Source organism: Canis lupus, chromosome 10 (genome assembly GCF_011100685.1).
Source record: "Canis lupus familiaris isolate Mischka breed German Shepherd chromosome 10, alternate assembly UU_Cfam_GSD_1.0, whole genome shotgun sequence".
NCBI classification, from domain to species: Eukaryota; Metazoa; Chordata; class Mammalia; order Carnivora; family Canidae; genus Canis; species Canis lupus.
Genome location: NC_049231.1, coordinates 45,329,006 through 45,351,794, shown reverse-complemented (window position 1 = coordinate 45,351,794; position 22,789 = coordinate 45,329,006). Strand labels below are relative to the sequence as shown.

At 37.9% G+C, this 22,789-nt stretch overlaps 1 protein-coding gene across 3 annotated transcripts in view; it reads left to right on the top strand.

Annotated features, from left to right (window-relative positions):
* VWA3B (von Willebrand factor A domain containing 3B) overlaps nt 1–22,590 on the top strand; it is a 229,576-nt gene extending 206,986 nt beyond the window's left edge. The window contains exon 29 of one of the 3 annotated variants that reach the window (XM_038551081.1): nt 22,537–22,590. In XM_038551081.1, coding sequence (XP_038407009.1) covers nt 22,537–22,575 — 39 coding nt within the window. In that variant the 3' untranslated portion in view covers nt 22,576–22,590. Of the gene's footprint in view, nt 1–11,028; nt 11,157–22,536 lie in introns of those variants that run through there. The other 2 variants (XM_038551080.1, XM_038551083.1) reach the window with 2 other exon arrangements.
* Nucleotides 22,591–22,789: the final 199 nt, after the last annotated feature.

The window sequence follows — 22,789 nt, the reverse complement described above, 5'->3', positions numbered from 1 at the left end:
CATCTTTATGTTGTGCTAGCACAAGAAAAGACAGACTGATGGAATCGAATAAAATCCAAAAACAGACAAGTATATATATGGAAATTTAGTGTATTATAAAGATAGCATCTCAAATCACTGAAACTTTTTGGTAACTGAACCTGAGATGCCTAATGGCCCTTGGAAAACAATAAAATAGATCCATGTCTCATACTACATATAAGAATAAACTCCAAATGGATCCAAGTCCTAAATGTAAAAAAATGAAAACCTATAAGTAAAAGAAGAAAATGTGAGTGAATTCCTCTATAACATGGGTATAGAGAAAGATTTTTTAACTATGATTCAAAATCCAGATGCAATAAAAGATTGCTCAACTCTGCTACATAAAAACTTATTTTAAAAAATGCATTACCAAAAAGGACCATAAACAAAATAAGACAAATGATAAATTGGGAGAAGGTATTTGCACGATACATCACACAAAGGGCTAATGTCTTAATATATAAAGAACTTTTAAAAATTCAGGTAAAAGAAATGACCAAAAACTTGGCAGAAAATTAGGCAAAAGTTATGAACTATTTACAAAGATAAAAGAATAGACCTAAAAATATGAAAAGATGTTTAACTTCACTAATGATAAGAAAAATGCAGATTAAAATTACATTTAGAGAACTTCTGGAAATATGGCAACATGAACTGGTAATGCAAATCATTTCACAAATAATTTTAAGATCTGGATAAGATATTTTTTAAAAATCAACAAATATTTAAGGGCAAAATAAAATGCTCAAAAGCAGACAGAATGTAAAGAGTTTATTCTTCAAAAACTACAACTGGAAAAGTTAAGAATTATGTTTCTGACACTGTAGCCTAAGGACATTCCCCAACTTTCAGGACCAAGACAATAGAAGAATGCAGCCTGACTGGCTCTTGGTGCCAGAGATGAGTTCAAGGCTAAAGAAGTGAAAATTTGAGGAGATAACCCCATCAGCAAGAAACTACAGTAAGAGAGAGCCATAAAATCTGAGCATAAACTCTCTTTTAATTCTTGGCTGATCACTAAATTATACATGTAAAAGGGAGAACTCAGGAAACTCTGTGTGTGTGTGTGTGTCTTAAGGAGAAAGCAGAGAAGAAGCTACTCTTGAGAAAACTAATGGAACAAGTCTGTGTGTTTGTACTTTTTAACTGAAATGCATTTCCAAACCATGCATAGGTTGGGCAACAGTAATCTACTCTTAGGGAATTAAAGTGTCAGGGGAAAGAGCCAGAGACTGGCAGAGCAGTTGAAAATTTAAGCAAGTAAATTGCTGAAAGAGTGTGCTCCAAAATCTGCCCAAATCTTTGGCTGACCACCAAATTATTGGGCATAGAGGAAGTACTGAAGGTGGCAAGGTAAAAAAAAAAAAAAAAAGCAGCAGTGAGAAGCCATAGAGCAGAATAGAGATTTTGAACTTCCAATTACAGGAAATAAAAGTTTGTAGTTTGAGTACAAGCAAGATAACTTATTAGAATAGAAAAAAAAATCAAGCAGACCAAAAAGATTTTAAAAATTTTAAAGACTTGAAGAATGCAGTAGAATCCAGCATCACTAGAACATATGCCCTAAAGTATCCAGTTTTGAACAACAACAACAAAAACTTAGTAGACATACCAAGAAATAGAAAAATGTGTTCCATTCTGATGGATCAAAGACCCCATCATTAGAAATTTTGATTGAGTCCATATGTTCTGTTTAGCAGACTTCAAAGCAACTACTATAAGTATATATAAAGAATTAAAGGAAAATATAGTATTAATGAAGAAATTAATAGGGAATCTCAATAGAAAAATGAAGGTTTTAAATATTTTTTTTAATTTTTATTTATTTATGATAGTCACAGAGAGAGAGAGAGAGAGAGAGGCAGAGACACAGGCAGAGGGAGAAGCAGGCTCCATGCACCGGGAGCCCGACGTGGGATTCGATCCCGGGTCTCCAGGATCACACCCTGGGCCAAAGGCAGGCGCCAAACCGCTGCGCCACCCAGGGATCCCCAAAAAATGAAGGTTTTAAAAGTGCAAAAGGAAAACTCAAAACCTGAAAAGTACAAGAAAACATATGCTAAATGGACTGTGAACAGCAGAGTGAGAAGAGCAGAAGAATCATTGAACTTGAATATGGGTTAATAAAAACTATCCAATCCAAAGAAAAGAAGAAAAAAGATTGAAAAAAAGTAAACAAAAACCTCAGAGACCTGTAGGATTATTTCAAGCATTTCAAAATACATAAAATTGGGATCCTAGAAGAGGAGGAGTCAGAGAAAATTTAAAAAAACAAACAAACATGGAGACAATGAAAACTTCCAAAATGTTGTGGAAAATGTGAATATATCTGATAAGTCTAAGTAATCCTAAGCATTATAAATACAAATAAAATCAAGTCATGCCATAGTCTAACTGATAAAGATGATGATAACAAGAAAATCTTGAAAGCAGCCAGAGAAGAACAGTGTGTTGCATTCAGGGAAATAATTTCACAACATAAATGACTTCTCAACTAACACTAGAAGATGTAGGAATGGCAACTGTGCAGAAAGAAAGAAAAAAACAAAAAACCTGTAACAATTATATATTCGGTGATCTACCTTCCAGACTAAAGGTGAAACGAATACACTTAAGTATGTTTGAATAAACTCTTAACACAGTACCACCCTCTGACAGATAATTATAAATTCTGGACAGAATACAAATAATAACTATCCAGAGACTCTGGAGAGTGATTTAGGCAAGCAGATTCTGATATGGTGAATTTCCTATTATTAACATATTTTAGCTTGAGAGCAGGCTGAGGCAGGATATGGTCAGTGCCACATGTGGAGACTTACTCTCTAAATGAAAACATGTATTCTTTCTTGATCAAAGAACAGAAAACAGAATTTGGAGAAACTCTAAGTTCTGGAAAGTGCAGAAAGAACCAAAAAAGGAAAGAGCCAGAAACAGGGAGCCACAAATTTTGTGTATTTAACTCTGCCCAAATCTCTGACTGACTCCCTAACCACACATGCATAGGCAGGTTATAAGATCACCATCAAAGGCTAAAATAATTACACAGAACTTTGAACTGCCACCCAAGAGGCAGAGGTTTCTGTTTAACAAAATTAATGTCTGCTTAAATACCAAGGCTTGTGAGTGTTGTTATAGAATCCAGAATCTCTGCAACCTAATATGGACGACTTCTGGAATAAAACTTTAAGTTATTCAACTTTTAATCATGAGAATGTGATTCAATTTCAAGAGAAAAAGCAATAAACAAACCTGATATGACCCAGATGTTGAATTATCAGACAAGGACTTTAAAGTAGCCATTATAACAATGTCCATTCAAGTAAGGAAAAGATGCTTATAACAATGAAGACAGAAAATACCAGCAAGGAAACAAACAGACAAACAGGAAATTCTAGAACTAAAAATTAAAATATCTTAAGTTTTAAAACACCATGAAATAGGCTTGTGAAAAGAAGGAAGGGTCCATGGATCTGGGATAAATCAATAGAAATTAGTCTAACAGGGATGCCTGGATGGCTCAGCAGTTGATCCTGGAGACCTGGGATCGAGTCCCACATCGGGCTCCCTGCATGGAGCCTGCTTCTCCCTTTGCCTGTGTCTCTGCCTCTCTCTCTCTCTCTGTGTCTCTCATGAATAAATAATAAAATAAAATAAAATAAAATAAAATAAAATAAAATAAAATAAAATAAATAAAATAATTAGTCTAATAAAGGATAAAATAATTTTTTAATGAACAGAATTTCAGGAAATGGTGGGGGCAATGCCCAGAAATCTAATATACTTTGTAACTGGAGTTTTAAAATGAGAGGAGAGAGAGGATGGAAAAAAATGGAGAAACATTGGCTAAAAAATATCCCAGATTTCTTGAAAGACATAAATTTATAGATTCAAGTTCAGTGAACTCCAGACAAAATAAATAATAAAATCATAGTTAGAGTGTTGAAAACCAAACACTAAAAAAAAATCTTGAAAGCTTCCAGGAAAAAAAATGACACATCATGTAAAAAGGAACTATAATTAGAAATCACTGACTTCTCATCAGAAACTGTAGAATCTAGAAGGCAGTGGAACAACATCATTAAAATGTTGAAAAATAAAACATCTCAAACCAGAATTCTATATCAAATGAAAATATTCTTCAAAAATAAAGGCAAACTAAAGACATAAAAAAGTAAACCAAGGGAAATAAAAAGTAAACCAAGGAAAATTATTATCAGAAGACTTGCACTGCAAGAAATGCTAAAGAAAAATTTTCAGGCTGAAGGGAATATATACAATATAGAAAATTAGATCTTAAGGATGAGATGACCAGCATCTATGAAATATTTTTTAAACTGTTTTTCCTCTTAATTCTCTTGATATATATAGATGTATACATGTGGCAACTATGGCATAAAAGGCAACTAACTGGTGGAGTGGTAAATGGGTCTATATGGTTGCAAGAGTTTCTTTCTTTCTTTTTTTTTTTCTTTTTTAAGGGTTTCTAGATTTTAAAGAGTTGTGAATTTTAACTTCTTTCTTTCAGCACCTAAGTAGGTCAGAAAAAAAAGTAAAAATATACATTATTTTAACCTTGACTTATACTTTAAATCCTGGATAACTTCTTTTCCAGTGTGCTTGGTACTTTAATTAATATACCACATGCCTTGGCCATTAAACAAGTTTCAATAAATTTAAACTTAATTAAATTTAAATTTAATTGAAATCATACAGAGTATGTTCTTGGAGTACAATGAAATTAAGTGAGAAACCAATGGCAATAAGATATTTATTAAAATGTCAAAATATTTGGAAATTAAACACATTCCTGAATAATCCATAGCACAGAGAATAAATTACTAGGTAAAATGACAAATCCAAAAGTTAGTTCTTTGAAAAAATCAATAAACCTTTAATTAGTAAGAAAAAAAGAGAACATAAATTAACAGAAAGAGTGGTTATCACTAGAGATCCTACAGACATTTTAATATTAAAATTAGCAACAAATTTTATGAGAATATTAGCAACAAATTTTATCCTGAAAATTCAAAAACTAAGAAGATATGGACCTTGAAAAAGAAAATTAATTAAAACTGACATAAAATGAAGCAGAAAATCCGAATCACCTTATCTATCAAAGAAATTTAATGGGGCATCTAAACCCTTTCCACAAAAGAAGTTCCAGGCCTAGATGGTTTCACTGGAGAATTTTATCACAAAGAGTGAAAGAAAAAATAATACCAATCTTACACAAAATCTTTCAGAAAATAGAGGAAGAAGTAGTACTTCCCAACTTTTATGAGCCTAGCAAAACTCTAATATCAAAACAAGGGTAACAATAAAAGCAAAATACTATGTAAGTTAATCAAATCCAACCATACATAAAAAGATGCTACCTCATGACCAAGTCAGATTCATCCCAAAAATGAAAGATTGTCTTAACAATCAATAATACTCCATTCATGTAATTCAATTTATTGCCACATAAAGGATTATCTCACTAGGGTTCAGAAAAAAAAATGATCTGACATAATTCAGGGTCCCTTCATGATGTAGACTTTCAAGAACATAAGAAAAGAGAACTTCCTCAAATTAATACAGGGCTTTGTATGTAAATGAGCCAAAGATGGCTCTTTGGTGGATTATTTCTTTACTGCTAACTGAGACCCATTTGTGCAACAGCCTGCTGGCGCCAAATTGAAATTTTTTGCACATCCAATTAGTTTTAAAATAGTTCAAACAAGTATTTTTAGCTATTTAGACTGCCTGCTTTGCATAACTCATGAAACCTCACTGAAAGCTGTGCCTACTGATAATATTGGGCCTTGTAGCTATTAGACTCCAAGCAGCTGCTGCCCTTTGGAGGTTTCTCATCCAGAGACTGACTACCTGCCTTATTGCTGAATGGCATCACCTAAACATGTAAGCCCTCTCTCCAATCTTCCTCTCCCCCTGCAGTTTCCTGCCTGCCTTCTAGAAGTGGCTTCTTTTTCTAAGCCTTTGAGAAGTCTCATGTGAGGGACTCTCTCATTCAACACTTTTCAAATGTCACCCAATAAAGCTTGTTGTGTATAACTGCCTCTTCTGATAATATCTTTTTCCTTGATCAGTCCCTGAGTCCCTCAAACTCCCTACAGGCATCTACCAGAAAAAAAGGAAATCTACAGTTGCCATAAATGCTTTACCCTATGATTGGGAATAAGGCAAGGATACCCACTACCACATCTATTAAACATTGTACTGAAGTTCCTAGTCAGTGTAATAAGCAAGAAAAAGAAATAAAAGCCACCAAGATCAGAAAATAAATTTTTAAAAATGTTCGCCTAAGTCACAATTATTTACCTAGATAATTCCAAAGAATATTCAGCACTACCATTAGAACTTATATGTGAGTTTAGCAAAGTCACAGAATACAAGATCAATATTATAAAACTCAATTATAATTCTGTATACCGGCAACAATTGAAAATGGAAAGTTTTAAACATTTAAAATAGTGTCAAAGACCACAAAGTATTTGGTAATAAATTTAACCAAAGAAATGACAGCCTCTACATTGTAAATTCCAAAACACTCCTTAGAGAAATTAAGGAAGACCAAAATAAGTGGATATATCATGTTTATAAATTGGAAAAATCAAAATTATTAAGATATCAGTTCTCTTTACATCTGTTTATAAAGTCAATGTAATTCCACACATCATTCCAGCAGATTTTTTGATAAAAACTATGAATCTGATTCTAAAATACGTGTAGAAATGTAAAGGAACTAGAATTTCCAAAATGTTCTTGAAAAAGAAAAACAAAGTTGGGTGACTTAATTTACCTAATTTTGTGGTTTATTCTAAAGCTAAAATAAACCAGAGTGGTATTGATGAGATAATCACCACATCGATCAATGGAATGGAAAAGAGTCCAGAAATGGATTGACATATATATATATGGTCAATTGATTTTCAACAACAGTGGCAAAGCAATTCAATGAGAATTATGTTCAAAACCTGATACTGGAAATACTGGATCTGCATGTGGAAAAAAGTGAACATCAACCATCACACCAAGCCACAGACTTGAAGAAAATCTTTGCAAAGCATATAAATCTAATAAAGGACTATTTAAGATATCAAAGTAACTCTTACAACTCAATAATAAAAAGGCAGATAGCCCAATATTCTTTCACAGATTAAATTTTATTGTGTATTTCACAAAAGAAGGCCTGTGATTAGCCGTGAATGCACGAAAACTATTCAGTATCATTAGTCATGATGGCTTTTTTTTTGTATGTCAGCTTGGTAATGCTACAATCCCCAATTTTCAATCCAACATGAGTCTAGATGTTGCTGTGAAGGCATTTTGTAGATATGATTAAAATCCATAACCAGTTGACTATAAGGGGGATTATCATAGATAACCTGGCGGGTCTGATTCAATTAGTTGAGGGATCTTAAGGACAGAACTGATGCTTTCCTGATGAAGAAGAAATTCTGTCTGTGGACAACAGCTTTGTTCAGTGTCCAAAGAGTTCCGGCTTGCTCTTCCTGACAGCCTGCCCTAGGTGTGCAGTTTTAGCCAGACTGCAGAGCATGAAGGTGAGGAGTGAGAAGGATATTGTCTGGCAATCCTTCAGGAGACTCTAGAGGAGACAGCTGACCTCATCTGAAAGATGTTGTACTTTGATTTTTGGACCTATAAGAACTAGGGTAGAGGGACGCCTAGATGGCTCAGGGGTTGAGCATCTGCCCTCGGCTCAGGGTGTCATTCCCATCCAGAGATTAAGTGCCACAGCAGGCTCCCTGCAAGGAGCCTGCTTCTCCCTCTAAGTCTGCCTCTCTCTCTCTCTCTGTCTCTCATGAATAACAAATAAAATCTATAAGAAAAAAAGAAGAACTAGAGCAGAAATACCACATATTCTGCTAAATTCTGGACGTGCTGCTTTCACATGGGCTTCCTGGGACATTAGGTTCACCATCTTCTGTAAAATGGGCTGTGCAGAGGCATTCACTGTTCCAGAAATACTTGGGGGCTAGAGGGCCAACCTCAGACACTTGCTCCATTGTATTTCCAACCCCCAGCCTCCAAAGGAGGACTTGTGTCTTACTAAGAGCTCTTCTTTTACTTTCCTGAGGGCAAGGATTTGGAGGACAGTGGTCCAGGGACTTTTAGTTCTAGGACTGCTCTGTGAGGTTAAGTGAATAATGTTCTTCCTCTCATTTCTTTTCCACATTTCCTCTCTTTGTTAATATATTTAACCTATACCTCATGCCCAGCAGAGAAACGTCTCATTTGCTGTTTTGCTGTGATTGAGATCAAGGAGAAAACATCAAGGTCCACCAACAGCTCAATTTTCGAAGCACATCTTGCATCTCTGCTCCCTGGGCAATGATCTAGTCTACTTTCTCTATAAATTATCTGTTTTCATGTTTGAGTTATTCTAGATGTCTGTGGAGAGACCTCTGGGGTTTCTGCTCACTCTCCATCAAAGTTTAAGGTATCCAGGCAAGGTGGTGGTCTTTAATCAGGAGTCTGCATCAAGTAGGCCTTCTATGAACCCTGCAAGAGCGTGTTACTGCAAAAGCTTTGCTTAAAGCAAAGGCTGAGATGCCTCATGCTCCTTGAGGTGGCCTTTTCCACTTTTAAGTAACTCTGCCTTCATTTGGAGTTACAACCTATCTGCTGGAGAGTGTCATAAGGTTTCAAACCTCTCTCTGGGAGTTTTTGGAGGTACAACCTAGCAATCCTGTCTACATTATCAGAAACCTTCATTTGTGTTTCTCTGCTTCCAGAGTAAATTTGAATATAAATGATTTGCCTTCTGCCGGGAACCCAAAATTTTATTCGTTATATGTGAGTCTTCCCAATATTCCATCCTTTCCTATAAAACAGAGTAGAAATGGTCCAAGGTAGGAGTTACACCCTCCAGTCGAAGCTTACAACTTTAATATGCCTATAAATTGCCTTATTGAAAAAGCACAAGACCTGGCCCTATTCCCAGAGATTCAGACTTACTGGGCCTTAGGTGGAGCCTGGCATTCTGTATTTTTAACAAGCTCCTGAGCAGGATCTCAGCAAATTATACCTGGGGAGCCAGCATCTAAGTAGGTGATCTAAGAGAAATGCTCCTCCCCACTATGCTTCTCACCTCCCAGTTCTTTTTTTTTTTTTTTTTTTAAGATTTATTTATTTATTTATTCATGATAGACAGAGAGAGAGAGAGGCAGAGACACAGGAGGAGGGAGAAGCAGGCTCCATGCTGGGAGCCCGACGCAGGATTTGATCCCAGGACTCCAGGATCGCACCCTGGGCCAAAGGCAGGCACTAAACTGCTAAGCCACCCAGGGATCCCCCTCACCTCCCAGTTCTGAGCCCTAAGCACCCTCCCTCTCATCAGGGCCAAGGAGAGCTCAAGAGCTTCTAAGACCCAGAGCCAGTTTACCTCTTGACTATCAGGCTTGTGGTCCCTACAGAAGGCCTTCTGGGCACCTGGAGTGAAAACTATGCCTGCCTTATAGGGCTGTTGTGGGCATAAAATAGATAGAGGGCTTGGAACAGGAGCCAGCACACAGAACTCAATAAATGTTAGCTCCTCTATAATCATTATCACTGCCTTTGCTACTACCATCACTCCCGCTCCCACTGAGAGATGGCAGGGAGTCTCCTAAATGCCTCCACCCTCATGCTTTGTGAGGAAACCACTCAGAGCAGTCCAGAGCCATGTGGTGCAAGGGATAATCATGAGCTTGGCATCAAAACCAAATTTCTTTTATCTATCTCCCTCCAGGCATTGGGAGACTTTCCCAGGGCTCTCAGCCTGTGGAGGATTAGCCCATCCACCCCTCCCAGCAGTGAATTGTCCCTCCACTGAAAAGTTAGTATCTCACCACCCCTCTCCATGACTGTTTCTTTCCTATATGCCACTGCAATCCTGAAATCCCCTTTATGTCATTCCAGATATGCATGGTAGTCTCATTCTGATCTAGCTCCCTCTTCCCAGGCATCAAAGGGCTGATGGAAGCCCTCACCAAGCCCTCCTTCGGAATCACAATGCTATAACTCTCCCCTCAAGATAGTGATGACTGAAAAAAAAAAAGATAGTGATGACTGTGTGGAGGCTAGTGCCCTTCCTGGTGTTCCTCATGCAGTCCTTCAGAAGCTCATCAACCTTTGTTCCAGGAAGTAGAATGGCTTTGGCTTGAGACTCTGCTGACCCATTCACAAAGAGTAGGAATTCTTTCTCAATGTACTAAGATGAACCAAGTACATAGTGTAAGTGCTCAATACATGTAGAATGGCTGGACCTTGGTTTAGGTAACCTTGCTCCTGGGCTTCAAAATTCCCTGATAAGGGCAAGTGTATTTCAGAGAAATAACTCAATCTAGGCCACAGCAGGGGCTAGCATGGACCAGATGATGCCTCTCCAGGCAATCCCTCTGGGATATGGGAAGTATATCACCTAGATCTTTCTGGAAGACCCTACTCTGTCCTTTCTATTTGGCCTCTGGCTAAGAGGCATGTAGTATGGCCTGGCCACACATGTTCTTTCACAGGACCTGTAGTCACCAGCTTTTTGGGCCCTACTTGATAATATTTTGCATTGTATACCCAATATCCTCTGACTAATGTAACAGTTATGAGTGGGACAGATGCTACAATCAGGATTAAAATAGGAGATCCCATTCTTGGAGGATTAGCTAGGTAACAATGTTTGCCAGTGCCCCCACCATTAGGCGTGATTATGTAAACTGAAAAGGAAGAGGTCTACCACTCATGGTGGATTGCTGGTTAGGGGCAACCAATGAGAGAGGGTATCATTCATACTGGGGAGATGCTCATTTGTTGATTCCTCAGTAGTTAGCCCAACTGAAAGCTGACTATTCAGGATAAGGTCAAAGTGACCATACCTTACTTCACCCAGGCTATTAACTAACCTTCCCTCTGATTCTGCAGATGGGTTTGGACAGAGTGAGGGCTTCATGCACATATCAACAACCATTTTTGTGACTTGAGAGTTCACACCCCTCTGTATAGGTGCCTGGTGGGAGATCCTAAGTCCTGAAAAGGCCTAGGGGCTCAGCTTCGTGGTATGACAGAGACCATAGGGAGACAGTTTAAATGCATGGTTAAGAATCCACCTCTGATGGCAGCCTAACTCTACAATGGTGAGTGTTGCTCTTTGCTTCAGCTTCCCCCTTTGTTATTGTGGAAATTCAATGAATTAATTTACAAGTGCTTTGCACAGTGTGTGGCACAGAGTAAGTGCTATGAACGTGCTATCGTCACTAACTGGAGTTCATGTTTTCTCAGCATCTCTCTCTAAATAACAAGCAGGTTTCATCCTGGTGGGATTGCTATAAAGTATCTTCTAAAACCAAGCCTTAGTTCTCCAAAAATTGCAAAGCTGTCAGTTTGATGGTTTTGCAAAATTCTGTGCTTTCTTTTTAATAGGCTGGAAGCACAACACAAACCTATTGGCTCACTGTCTCCCATCATAACCTTGGAGAAACTCAAGGGACATATGGGACAGAAGATCTGGTTTGAAAAATAGGACCTGATCACCAAAGGTGGTCACTGGTAAAGAGCAAAATAAACTTGCCATATAACCTTGAGTTCATGGCAATGCAGCCAATGATCCCTAAAGAACCTCCCAGGTCTCTCTCCTATGACCCCTCTCCCCCTTCTTCTTCCATAACCCAAGACAGCATTAATAGTAACTCTGGGGCCCATGCAACATACAGACTGTGAGCTCATAAGGAGAGAGAGAATGATGGCAATACCCTCATCTCCAAAGGGAAGGTAGAAGCCAGGGTAGGGAGTGGGTGGAACAGAGAAGAGAGATGAAAAGGAGAGAGAAAAAGAAGAAAGAATAAAGATTGAGAGAGGGAGAAAAGGAAGAAGGAAAGAGGGAGGGAGAGGCAAAAGAAAAGAGCTAAGTCCTCTATATATCCATTTGTAAGAAATCAGAATTCAATAGAGAAGAAAAATTCAAAAGCCACACTTCACAAAGAGTGAAATGGAAATGTAAAATACCCTTGTCTCCTCTAAAATATATTATTCATTGCTCTGTGTCACTGCAGATGTGTGTCTGTGTCCACTCACAGATAAGCAGGATACATTTGCATGATTTAAATGTCATCCAGATCCTGTGAATAATAAACTGGTGTGAAGTCAGTCCAGAGGGTCTGAGTCACTTTCCCTGGAAACTCTTACTTCATCAGCTAAGTCTCCACTCAAGGGTTTGAAATTCTAAGTGCCTGAAACTTCTTGTTGTGCTATCTCATCACTCCCAGAGGAATTAGGTCAAAACAAACCATGTTCCCGTCATCAGCAGCTTTCAAACACCCCCCCCCTACGTAGGGCCACTTCATCATATCAAATAAGTTAGACCTAGTCTCTGTCCTCCTGGGAATTTTAATGTCCAGCATTGAAAAGATGTAAGATAATATCTGCAGAATGAGAAACAAGTAAGTATGTAGGGGGAAACAATGACCTTCTTCCAGAATGGCATTAAAATTTGAACATTATTTAGGTCAAGCCATTTTGACATATATTATCCTCATTATCTATATGATAGATATAGATATAGTACATTCCTGGAGTTTGGTACTCAAAGCTAGGGTTCACATATTCAGCAAGTATTTAGTGAGTTGTTACTTGTGCCAGACTTTATTCTATGCACCGAAAAATATAGTAATAAACAAAGGAGGGGCACCTGGGTCAGTTGGTTAAACATCTGCCTTCAGCTCAGCACATGATCCTGGGGTCCTGGGATCAAGGCCCACATCAGTTTCTTCTGATGAGGAGCCTGCTTCTCCCCTCTCCTACCCCTCCCTCATGCTTTCTTTCACTACCTCTCTCTCTCTAATAAATAAAATCTTTTTAATAAAATACAATAAGGAAGATAAAATCCCTGTCCTCATGGTGCTTATGGGAGTGATAGACTATGAGGGTGATAGAAAATAAATAATATATGTAGTATGTCAGATGGAGAAAAGTGCGATGGAGAAAAATAAAGCAGGAAATTGAGATTGAGAATGTGGGTGGGAAGAAGTAGGGGTCCTGAAGTTTTAAATAAGATATTCTGGAAATGCCTTCTTGAGAAAGTGATAGATGAGCAAGATATGAAGGAAGTGAGAGAAGGAACCACATGGATGACTGCCAGAGGGAAGAACAGGTGCAAAGGCCCTGTGCCTAGCTGTGTAAGGATTAACAAGGAAGCTAGTAATGGGGAAATGTTGGAAGCAGCAGGATCAGTTAGGAGGTGATTGCAGTAACCCAGGCCAGACATGATAAAAAGGGTAACAATGGAGGTGATCAGAAAACATCAAGTCTAGATTTATTTTGAAGGAGAACAGCTTGAGGTCATTATAGATAAAGCTGCTATAAACATTAGTGTAAAAACCATTTTGATGACTTATGTTTTAATTTTTCTTGAGAAAACATTTAAGGCTAGAAATGTGAGAGCATGAGCTAAGTGTATGTTGAGCTTCACAAGAAAGTGCCATATAGTTTTCCAGAGTGGAGGTATCATTTTACATTCTCACCGTCCATGTATGCATTGTTCCACATCCTCCCAAGTTTAATGCTGCCAATATTTCTAATGCTAATCATTCTAGTCGGTGTGTAGCAACAGTTCATTTGGTTTTACTTTGCGTTTCTAACTTGTTCATAATTTGATTAGTAATGACACAATACTTTCCATGTGCGTATTTGCCATCTATATAGCTTCTTCTGTGAAGTGTCTGTTCAAATCTTTCCCATTTGTTAATTGGGATATCTTTTTATTACTGATTTTGATAAATTGTTACATACTTTAGAAGTGAGTCATTTGTCAGATATATGTCCTATGAACATTTCCTTTTAAATACTTATGAGATAATTTGACTTATGTAAAAGTTACAAAAATAGTACAAAGCATTTACATTTAGTCTTCATCCAGAACCCATAAATGTTAACAATTTTACCATTTACCATTTTTACTGTCTCTAACACACACAAACACACTAATTTTTTCTGAACCATTTGAGACTAAGTGACAGAAATGATGCTCCTTTATCTCTAATATTTCAATGAGGATTTTCTAAATACAAAGATGCCCTCTTAACCACGGTACAATTATCAAAAGCAGTAAATTAACAGAGACATGCAACAATTACCTAATCTACAAATCTTGTTCAAAACTCATCATTTTTCTCTTGATATCCATTATAGAAAAAGAGTTGCTAGACTCAAGGATCCAAACCAAGATCACATTGCATTTGGTGACTGTCATTAATCTTTAGTCTTCTTTGATTTGGAACAGTCCCTCTGTCTGCTTATCTGTCTGTCTTATTTATGTATTGTCTTTTATGACCATGACAATTTTGAAGAATATACATCATTTATTTTGTAAATTTTGTATCTTCATTTTCTTGATGGTATCATTTGGTGAAGAGAAATTTAAAAAAAAGAAATGTTTATTTTGATAGAGTATAATTTATTGGGGATTCCTTTATGGTTAGAGCCTTTGGGTCCTAAGAAAGTTTTGCCTACCCCCAAATCATGAAAATATTCTACTTTTTTGTTCCTATGCATTATGGTGGTAGTTTTGTATTTAGGTCTGTCTGAGGTTCATCTCAAATTAAATTTCCTGTGTGGACTGAGATAGGAGTTCAGATTTATACATATTCATACATACTCCAGTTGTTTCACCACTATTTCCTAAAAATGAATTTTTTTCTTGATCAAATTGCCATGGCACCTTTATTAAAAATCAATTGACTGTATATACCCGGGAGTTTTTTTCTGAAATTTCTACTTTGTCCCACTAGCCTGTTCTTTATGCCAGTACCACACTGTTTTAATTGTTGTAGCTTTATCCTAGTCTTGAGAAGTAGTATAAATCCTCCAACTTTATTCTTCTTTTTCAAGATTATTATGTCTAACATTCTTTGCATTTCCACAAAATTTTAGACTCCAGCTTCTTCAAAATAAAGCCTGTTGGGATTTTGATTTTGTCTATGATACTATTTTAAGTGGTATATTTAAAATTCCTTTTTCTGTTTTTTGTTGCTAGAATATAAATACGATTGAGTTTTTGTATTTTAATCTTGCATCCTGCAATCTTATTAAATTCACTTCTTCTAATATTTTTTGTAGATTAGATAGGGTTTTCCACCATCACGTTGTCTTTGAATAATGACAATTATCTTTTTCTCATCTTTATGCCATTTGTTTCATTTCTTCTTTTCCTGTGTTGTACTGGCTAGGACTTGCAGTACAATGTTGAATAGGAGTGCTAAAACTGAAAATCTGTGCCTTGTTCCTGATCTAGGATTTCAAATTAAGCATTTTGTTAACTGTAAGCTTTTCTAGCATGACTTTTATCAACTTGAGGAAGTTCCCTTCTATTTCTAATTTACTGAATCCCTTCCTTCCTTCTCTTTCCCTTTCCTTTCCTTTCCTTTTTTCTTTCTTCTTTCTTTCTTTCTTTCTTTCTTTCTTTCTTTCTTTCTTTCTTTCTTTCTTTCTTTCTTTCTTTCTCTTCCTCTTTCTCTTTCTCTTTCTTTTTCTCTTTCTTTCTCTCTTTCCCCTACCTTCCTGCCCTGCCTTGCTGCCTTCCTACCTTCTTTCCTTATTCTCTCCTTCCCTCCGTCCCTCCCACATGAATGAGTGAATTTTGTGACATTAACCATATGTCCTGGAAATCTAAAATACTTACTATCGAGTCCTTTAAGAAAAAGTTTCTGACCTTTTCTCTAGATAAAAATATAAAAGATACCCTGGTTCATAGTATATATATATTAGTGTGGATGTAATCAAGAGACAGAAGCCATATAATATAAATTAATATATGTTAATAATATAATTATTAACTATAATTTAAACAAGAGATTAATATAAAGATTATTAAACATCAGATGTTTACATCAGATGTTAATATCTGAGGAGGGTTTACATGGTACTACAGGGCTGAACCAAGGACGGACAAACTTTGCAAGGAAAGCCCCCTCCTCAAGGCTCGCATTTAGACTGTTGGAATTGGCATAATAGCAGCAAAATGGATGACAGGGAAGTTCACTGGTCTGCACAAGCCTGAGCTGACCTGCAGTTCTTGGGCCAACAGGAAGCAATTCCCAAAATGCAGCAGACAGGGTGAGCCACAACCAGTGACTGGCCACATATGAGTGCAGAGAAGGTGGGAGCACCAGTGTGGGTAGGAGCTGGAGCTATGGTGCTTATGAATCAGGAGGGTTGGGGGACCAGAGGGTCATACGAGACAAACCTGGGGGATATGGGACTAGGGAAGCAGAAGGAGTTGGAACTCAGTGCAGGCAGGGGTGCTGCAGCATTGGGTGTCCAATGAGACAGTTGAAGGAGGGTTAGGTTGGGGCCGGGACATTGTCAAGGAGCTGTGTGTTCTAGACATGTGGTTAAAGCAGAGCGTCACTGGACATTCTCACATGTTTACTCAATAGTGCAGCCACCAGAAATGAGAGTATAGTCCCCTCCTTCTTCAGTGTTGCTCCAGCATCCTCTACAGAGAAATCTTAACATTGTGCTCACTGCAAAGAAATGCTTAAAGTAATTCTGTGGAATAGGTACTGAAGGGTAGATATGCAGCTGAGAAATGATGAATTGATAACTGACATAGTGTTGTTGAAGAATGGAGTATCCTAGGTAGTCAAGTATTGGACCCACCCAATATTCTATTAGAGATTCCTGGAATAAAAGTGACAGATGAGGAACCTGAGTCCTACATTAAATTAATTGCTCAAAGTTAGAGATTTTAGGTAAAATTGTCTAGACCAATGGTATTAAAGAGTTAATATTAAGAATGAAAACGTATGAAACCATCAAAAAAAAGTAGACATCATATATATAATGGGATTATGCATTCTAGGCTTTTAATGAATTGAATGAATCTCGGTGGAAAATGTTTGCAAGTCTCTAGAATAAATATTATCATAACTCAAATAAAAAGGCAAGCAGACTGGGGGAAATATTTTTATCAAATAAGCCAGGGGGGGGATCCCTGGGTGGCGCAGCGGTTTGGCGCCTGCCTTTGGCCCAGGGCGCGATCCTGGAGACCCGGGATCGAATCCCACATCGGGATCCCGGTGCACGGAGCCTGCTTCTCCCTCTGCCTGTGTCTCTGCCTCATTCTCTCTCTCTCTCTCTGTGACTATCACAAATAAATAAATAAATAAATAAATATTTCAAATAAGCCAGGGGAAAGTCTCTGTCATTATTGCACAAAAAACTCATGAAATTTTAAAGGAAAAATATCAACTTTAATGTAAATTGGCCAAGGACGTGAATAGCTGATTCACAAAGAAGAGACACAGTAGCAAACAGACATAAGAAAATGTTCAACTTTACTACCTCTTATTGAGATGCAAATTAAAACTATAATGGGGTACAATTTATGCATGAAATCTAAAAATAAAATAGAACGTTGCTGGAAAAAACTAGCAGAACTGGTAAACGATTGATAGCAATAGAAATTGCTAAAACTTTTCTTGAATTTAGATGCTTACATCTCTGGAATATACTCTGGGAATATAACTAAGAAAATAGTTACAAAAATAGGAAGAGGTATTTCCTGGCAGTCAGTTAAAAGGTTGGAAAATGGGAAATAATTTAAATGTGCATGAGAAGGTCAATAACAGTGTATATCATTCTATTAATTATGTAATTCCTTTGGCCATGATCATGACTAGTGATAAATAACTTGGACATTGACCAAAACTCACTAGTAACTAACACAGCAAGATAAGCTATTTCTCAAGATATGGCACCTAATTAAAAATAGAATAACCAAATTGTACTTACACATTAGTATCACTGTGAAAAAGAATGACATATATGTGAAGAAAAACTAGAGCATAACGTAAAATGTAAAATGAATTTATTGAGTTGATTTTAAAGTTCTTTTATTAATATAATTTTGTTGGCAACCCTTCTTTAAAATGTGACAACCAAAATGAAAATAATCCAGGTACGCTGAAAAGAGAATAGTCTCACCTCTTTTCTCATGATATACTTCTACCAAGTCAGCATTTTTTGTCTTGAGCTTTTTGCCAGGTTTTGTGGAGACAGGCCATCCTGACACTTCACATCATATTGAATGAGGTCTATTAAACAATGCCTCTTCTCTGTACTTGTGGCTGATTATTTTGGATCCTGGTGCAGAATCTTACATTTGTTCCTGTTACATTTTTTCTTGGTCTGTATATTAAATTCATCATTAAAAGCTCTGAAGATTGGGGATCCCTGGGTGGCGCAGCGGTTTGGTGCCTGCCTTTGGCCCTGAAGACCAAGGATCGAATCCCATGTCGGGCTCCTGGTGCATGGAGCCTGCTTCTCCCTCTGCCTGTGTCTCTGCCTCTCTCTTTCTCTCTGTGTGACTATCATAAATAAATAAAAGAAAGAAAAAAAAAAGCTCTGAAGATTGCTGCAGCAACTTCTTACCAGACACATATCCAAAGGCAAGGGAAACAAAGGGAAAAATGAACTGGGATTTTGTCAAGATAAAAAGCTTTTGCACAGCAAAGGGAAAATCAACACAGCTGACAGAATAGGAGGAGACATTTGCAAATAGCATATTAGATAAAGGGCTAGTATCCAAAATCTATAAGGAACTTATCAAACTCAACACCAAGAAGTAATCCAATCAAGAAATGGGCAGGAGACATGAACAGACATTTCTCCAAAGACATACAAATGACCAACAGACACATGAAAAAAATGCTCCATGTCACTCCACATCAGGGAAGTACAAATCAAAACCACAATGAGATAGCACCTCACACCAGTCAGAATGGCTAAAATTAAGAAGTCAGGAAATGACAGATGTTGGCAAGGATGCAGAGAAAGGGGAACCCTCATATACTGTTGGTGGGAATGCAAGCTGGTGCAGCCACTCTGGAAAAAAGTATGGAGGTTCCTCAAAAAGTTGAAAATAGAGCTACCCTATGACCCAGCAATTGCACTACTGGGTATTTACCCCAAAGATACAGATATAGTGATCTGAAGGGGGACCTGCATCCCAATGTTTTTTGCAACATTGTCCATAATAGCCAAACTATGGAAAGAGCCCAGATGTCCATTGACAAGTGAATGGATAAAGAAGAGGTGAGATATATTTTTTTCATGAATACATACATATGAATATATATATGAAGATGTGATATATGTATGAATACTACTCAGCCATTAAAAAAATGAAATCTTACCACTTGCAATGATGTGGATGGAACTAGAGGGTATTATGCTAAGCAAAACAAATTAATCAGAGAGACAGTTATACGATCTCACTCATATGTGGAATTTAAGAAACAAAACAGGATCATAGGGGAAGAGAAAAAAAAAGCAAGATGAAATCAGAAAAGGAGATAAACTATAAGAGACTCTTAATCATGGGAAACAAACTGAGGGTCGCTGGAGGGGAGGGGTAAGATGCGGTGATGGGGTAACTGGATGATGGACATTGAGGAGGGCATGTAATATAATGAGCACTGGGTATTATATAAGACGGATGAGTCACTGACCTCTACCTCTGATAACAATAATATATGTTAATTAATTGGATTTAAATTTAAAAAATTTTTTTAAAAAGCTCTGAAGATTTTTTTTGGATTCTTATTTACATTCCTCATTTGCCATATTTCCTGAATGCATGTTAGCTATACATCCTATCCATATTCAAATATACAGAAGACTCCATCTGTTTACCTAAGGCCTTGATGAAAATGTTGACCTAAGCAGTACTGAACTCCAGGGATGTCCCTTCTACTAATGAGCACCTCTGATGACATTCATGTTCTAATTCGCTGAAATAACCTTGCATCCAGTACACATTTGCCAGCTCTAACCATTCGAAAAGGTGATTGTCCTTCTTTAGTATGTGGGAAATAAGGGCATTAGACTTAGAGGAAAGCTCAAGCGATTTTCCTGGGCCAGAACCAAGCTTAGTTGTGATAGGGACCAAGTTTGCCCTCGGTGTCCAGTGTCTGTCACCTGGACCTTTGCCCCTGTCAGTTCTACCTGTCCCTGGGGTGGCATCCACGCCATCATACCCTTACTGTTCTCCAGGGTCATCAAATGCATCCCACAGTTGCATGCTCTTGGAGTTAGCTGCATTTTAAAGGAGATCATAGTTTCACCTGGCTGGCTTGGTGGGTGGAGTATGAGACTCTTGATCTTGGGGTGGTGAGTTCCAGCCCCATATTGGCCAGAGAGATTACTTTAAAACAGCAGCAACAACCAAGTAAAAGGGATCAAACTTTAAAAATAAAAAGATGAAGTTGGTCAAAACAAGTGGCTTCTGCATCTTCTGGGACCACCTTTGAGGCTCCAGAGCCTCACCTGACTTTCCCAGAGAGAAGCAACAGACTCTACTGCCTGCAAGGATGACCCGAAGAGACATCTTCAGGGGACAAGTTAGGTTAGATCCCACGACAGTCCTCCTTAGGCTCTTTTTTTTTTTTTCCTCCTTAGGCTCTTAATGATTTTTTTTTTTTTAAGATTTTATTTATTTGAGAGCAAGAGAGAGAAGGAGCAGGGGGAGGGACAGAGGAAGAGGCAGAAGTGGGCTCCCTGCTCACCGGGGCTTGATCCCGACACCCCAGGATCATGACCTGAGCCGAAGGCAGACACTTAACTGACTGAGCCGCCCACGTTTCCCTCTTAATGATATTTGGATAGAATTTACAATTCTTCAAATCTCATTAATTCAATTTTATTTTCCTTCTATTTTGCCAACTTCCAGGAAGGTGAGGGAAATATACTATCATCTTCATTGCCTGAGAAGCAGGCAAAGTGAGCCATTTTAAAAACTGAAAATAACTGCTTCTCCCACCTTGCGGGGCCTTTTCCCCCTGATAACTTTACACTGACTGAGAATTCCTGCTGGGGAAATTGATGCATCACCGCTTCTCATGTGAGCCTCACCTGCCTCTGAATAAATATTTAATTTCCCCAAAGCCATTCCTACAAATTGCCTTATCATTTGCCAAGGATCTAAACCATCTTCCAGAGCAAGCCTGCACTCTCCCCCTTACTGATAACTGGGCTTATCTGTTTGCATTTCTACTTATCATCTGCTAGTCTGGCTTATCTCCTTATCAGATTGTGTGCTCTTTAACACACTGGACACCAGATGGCCCCCAGCAGAAGTGACTGCCTTATTACTCACCTATGGGCACAGTTTATGTGCCTCTGAACCCTAATCTGTAAATATCAGGTCCCTAGTACATCTGAAATTTGTTTGGACTGGGCAAATAGGAAAAATTTAGTTTCTCTCTCCAGTTTTTAAAATCAAAATGTATAATATACTCCTAGAATAATTAACAAATTGTATATTTACACACAGTAAAACTGAACGAATTATAGCTAGAAGCAACATCACTGAATCTTAATATGGGGGGGGGAAGCAAATCCCAGACTATATAGACCATAATTACACTTTTTCTAAAATTTAAAAATATTAAATCTACATCTTATTGGGGAGTCCCCTAAGCCACACTTGTTCATGTTCATGCTTGAATTCAATCCCTCTGGGCACAGCTAGTATTTATCCTTTCATTTCTCTGGCAATGAAATCATAGGTAGGTAGAACTGGTCTCACCAGGTTCCCTGAGTCCACTCTTCCTCAGCCCCTGATTCCTGGATGCCCCCCTTTCCCACACAGACCCCTCTTCATTTCCTTAGTGAGTACTGACTGAGGCTGAAGCAACCCAGGATTCACCTGAACCTCCCCTACTCCGATATCACCTGCCCAATTGGTAGGAAGCAGTGCCTTCTCCATAGCTCCCTCCTCACTGAAGTCTCCCTATTCTAGCTCAAGGCTTTAGGTTTTGAGGATCTAATTCTGGGTCTCTTGACTCGTGCTGTGGACCTATTAGATACCCCACTAACTCCTCTGGGATTGCTTGGTGCTGATTATATCCTGTATCTTAAAGGATTGCTGTCCCTTCCATGCTGTTCCGTACACACCTGGTTTACCTCAGATGAAACGTGAACAATAGGACAGATCCCCAAAGGCCACCCTACTCAGTGAGTCTGGCCAAATCTGGACCCTCTTTCCTGACAGCCCAGAATCTTGCTACTGGGTGCCTTTTGCAGGCAAATTCACTAGTATGTTCCCCCTGCCCTGGCTCTTTCTGCTCATTTCCAGTCTCAGCTTATCTGTACCTTTCAGGTATGAAAGTTCTTCAGTAATAATTATTGTCACACACATCATTTCCAAAGGCTAATTATGTGCCCGATCTGCAATGGATGCTCTACCTCATTTTGCCAGATTCAGTGTACTTCTCCACTTCATTTTGTAAGTTAATTTCTTAAAGTCTTGTTTCCCGCCTCAGATTTTAAGAATGGTCTGCATTTCAAAAACAAAATCCAAAGGAATTTTTCACTTTCAAGATTATGCATTAAAAATGTCTCATGGTAACTACTATTTTTTCCAAATCAGTATTTAAGATTCTTTTGAAGCTCTGAAATGTTTCTGGACAACAAATGATAACCATCTGCTTCCAATCTTCCCTTCCTTTCCTACAGGAAACAGCTTTAACTTGTAGTGTAAATTACTGGGATTAGAGAAAATAAAGTATTTCCTGACAACAAGGGCTGCAAAAAAGTTGCACAAGGTAACTGAAGAGTCTCTGGATTAAGGATGCTAAAGGCCTTGATGAGGCATAGTCTCATGAATTATGTTTCCTCTTGTGTTAAATTCATTTCAGTTTTCTTCCAGAAGCCCAAATAATAAAACAAGAACTCTCCTCTCCTCCAGTTTGTTTTGTTGACTCAGCAC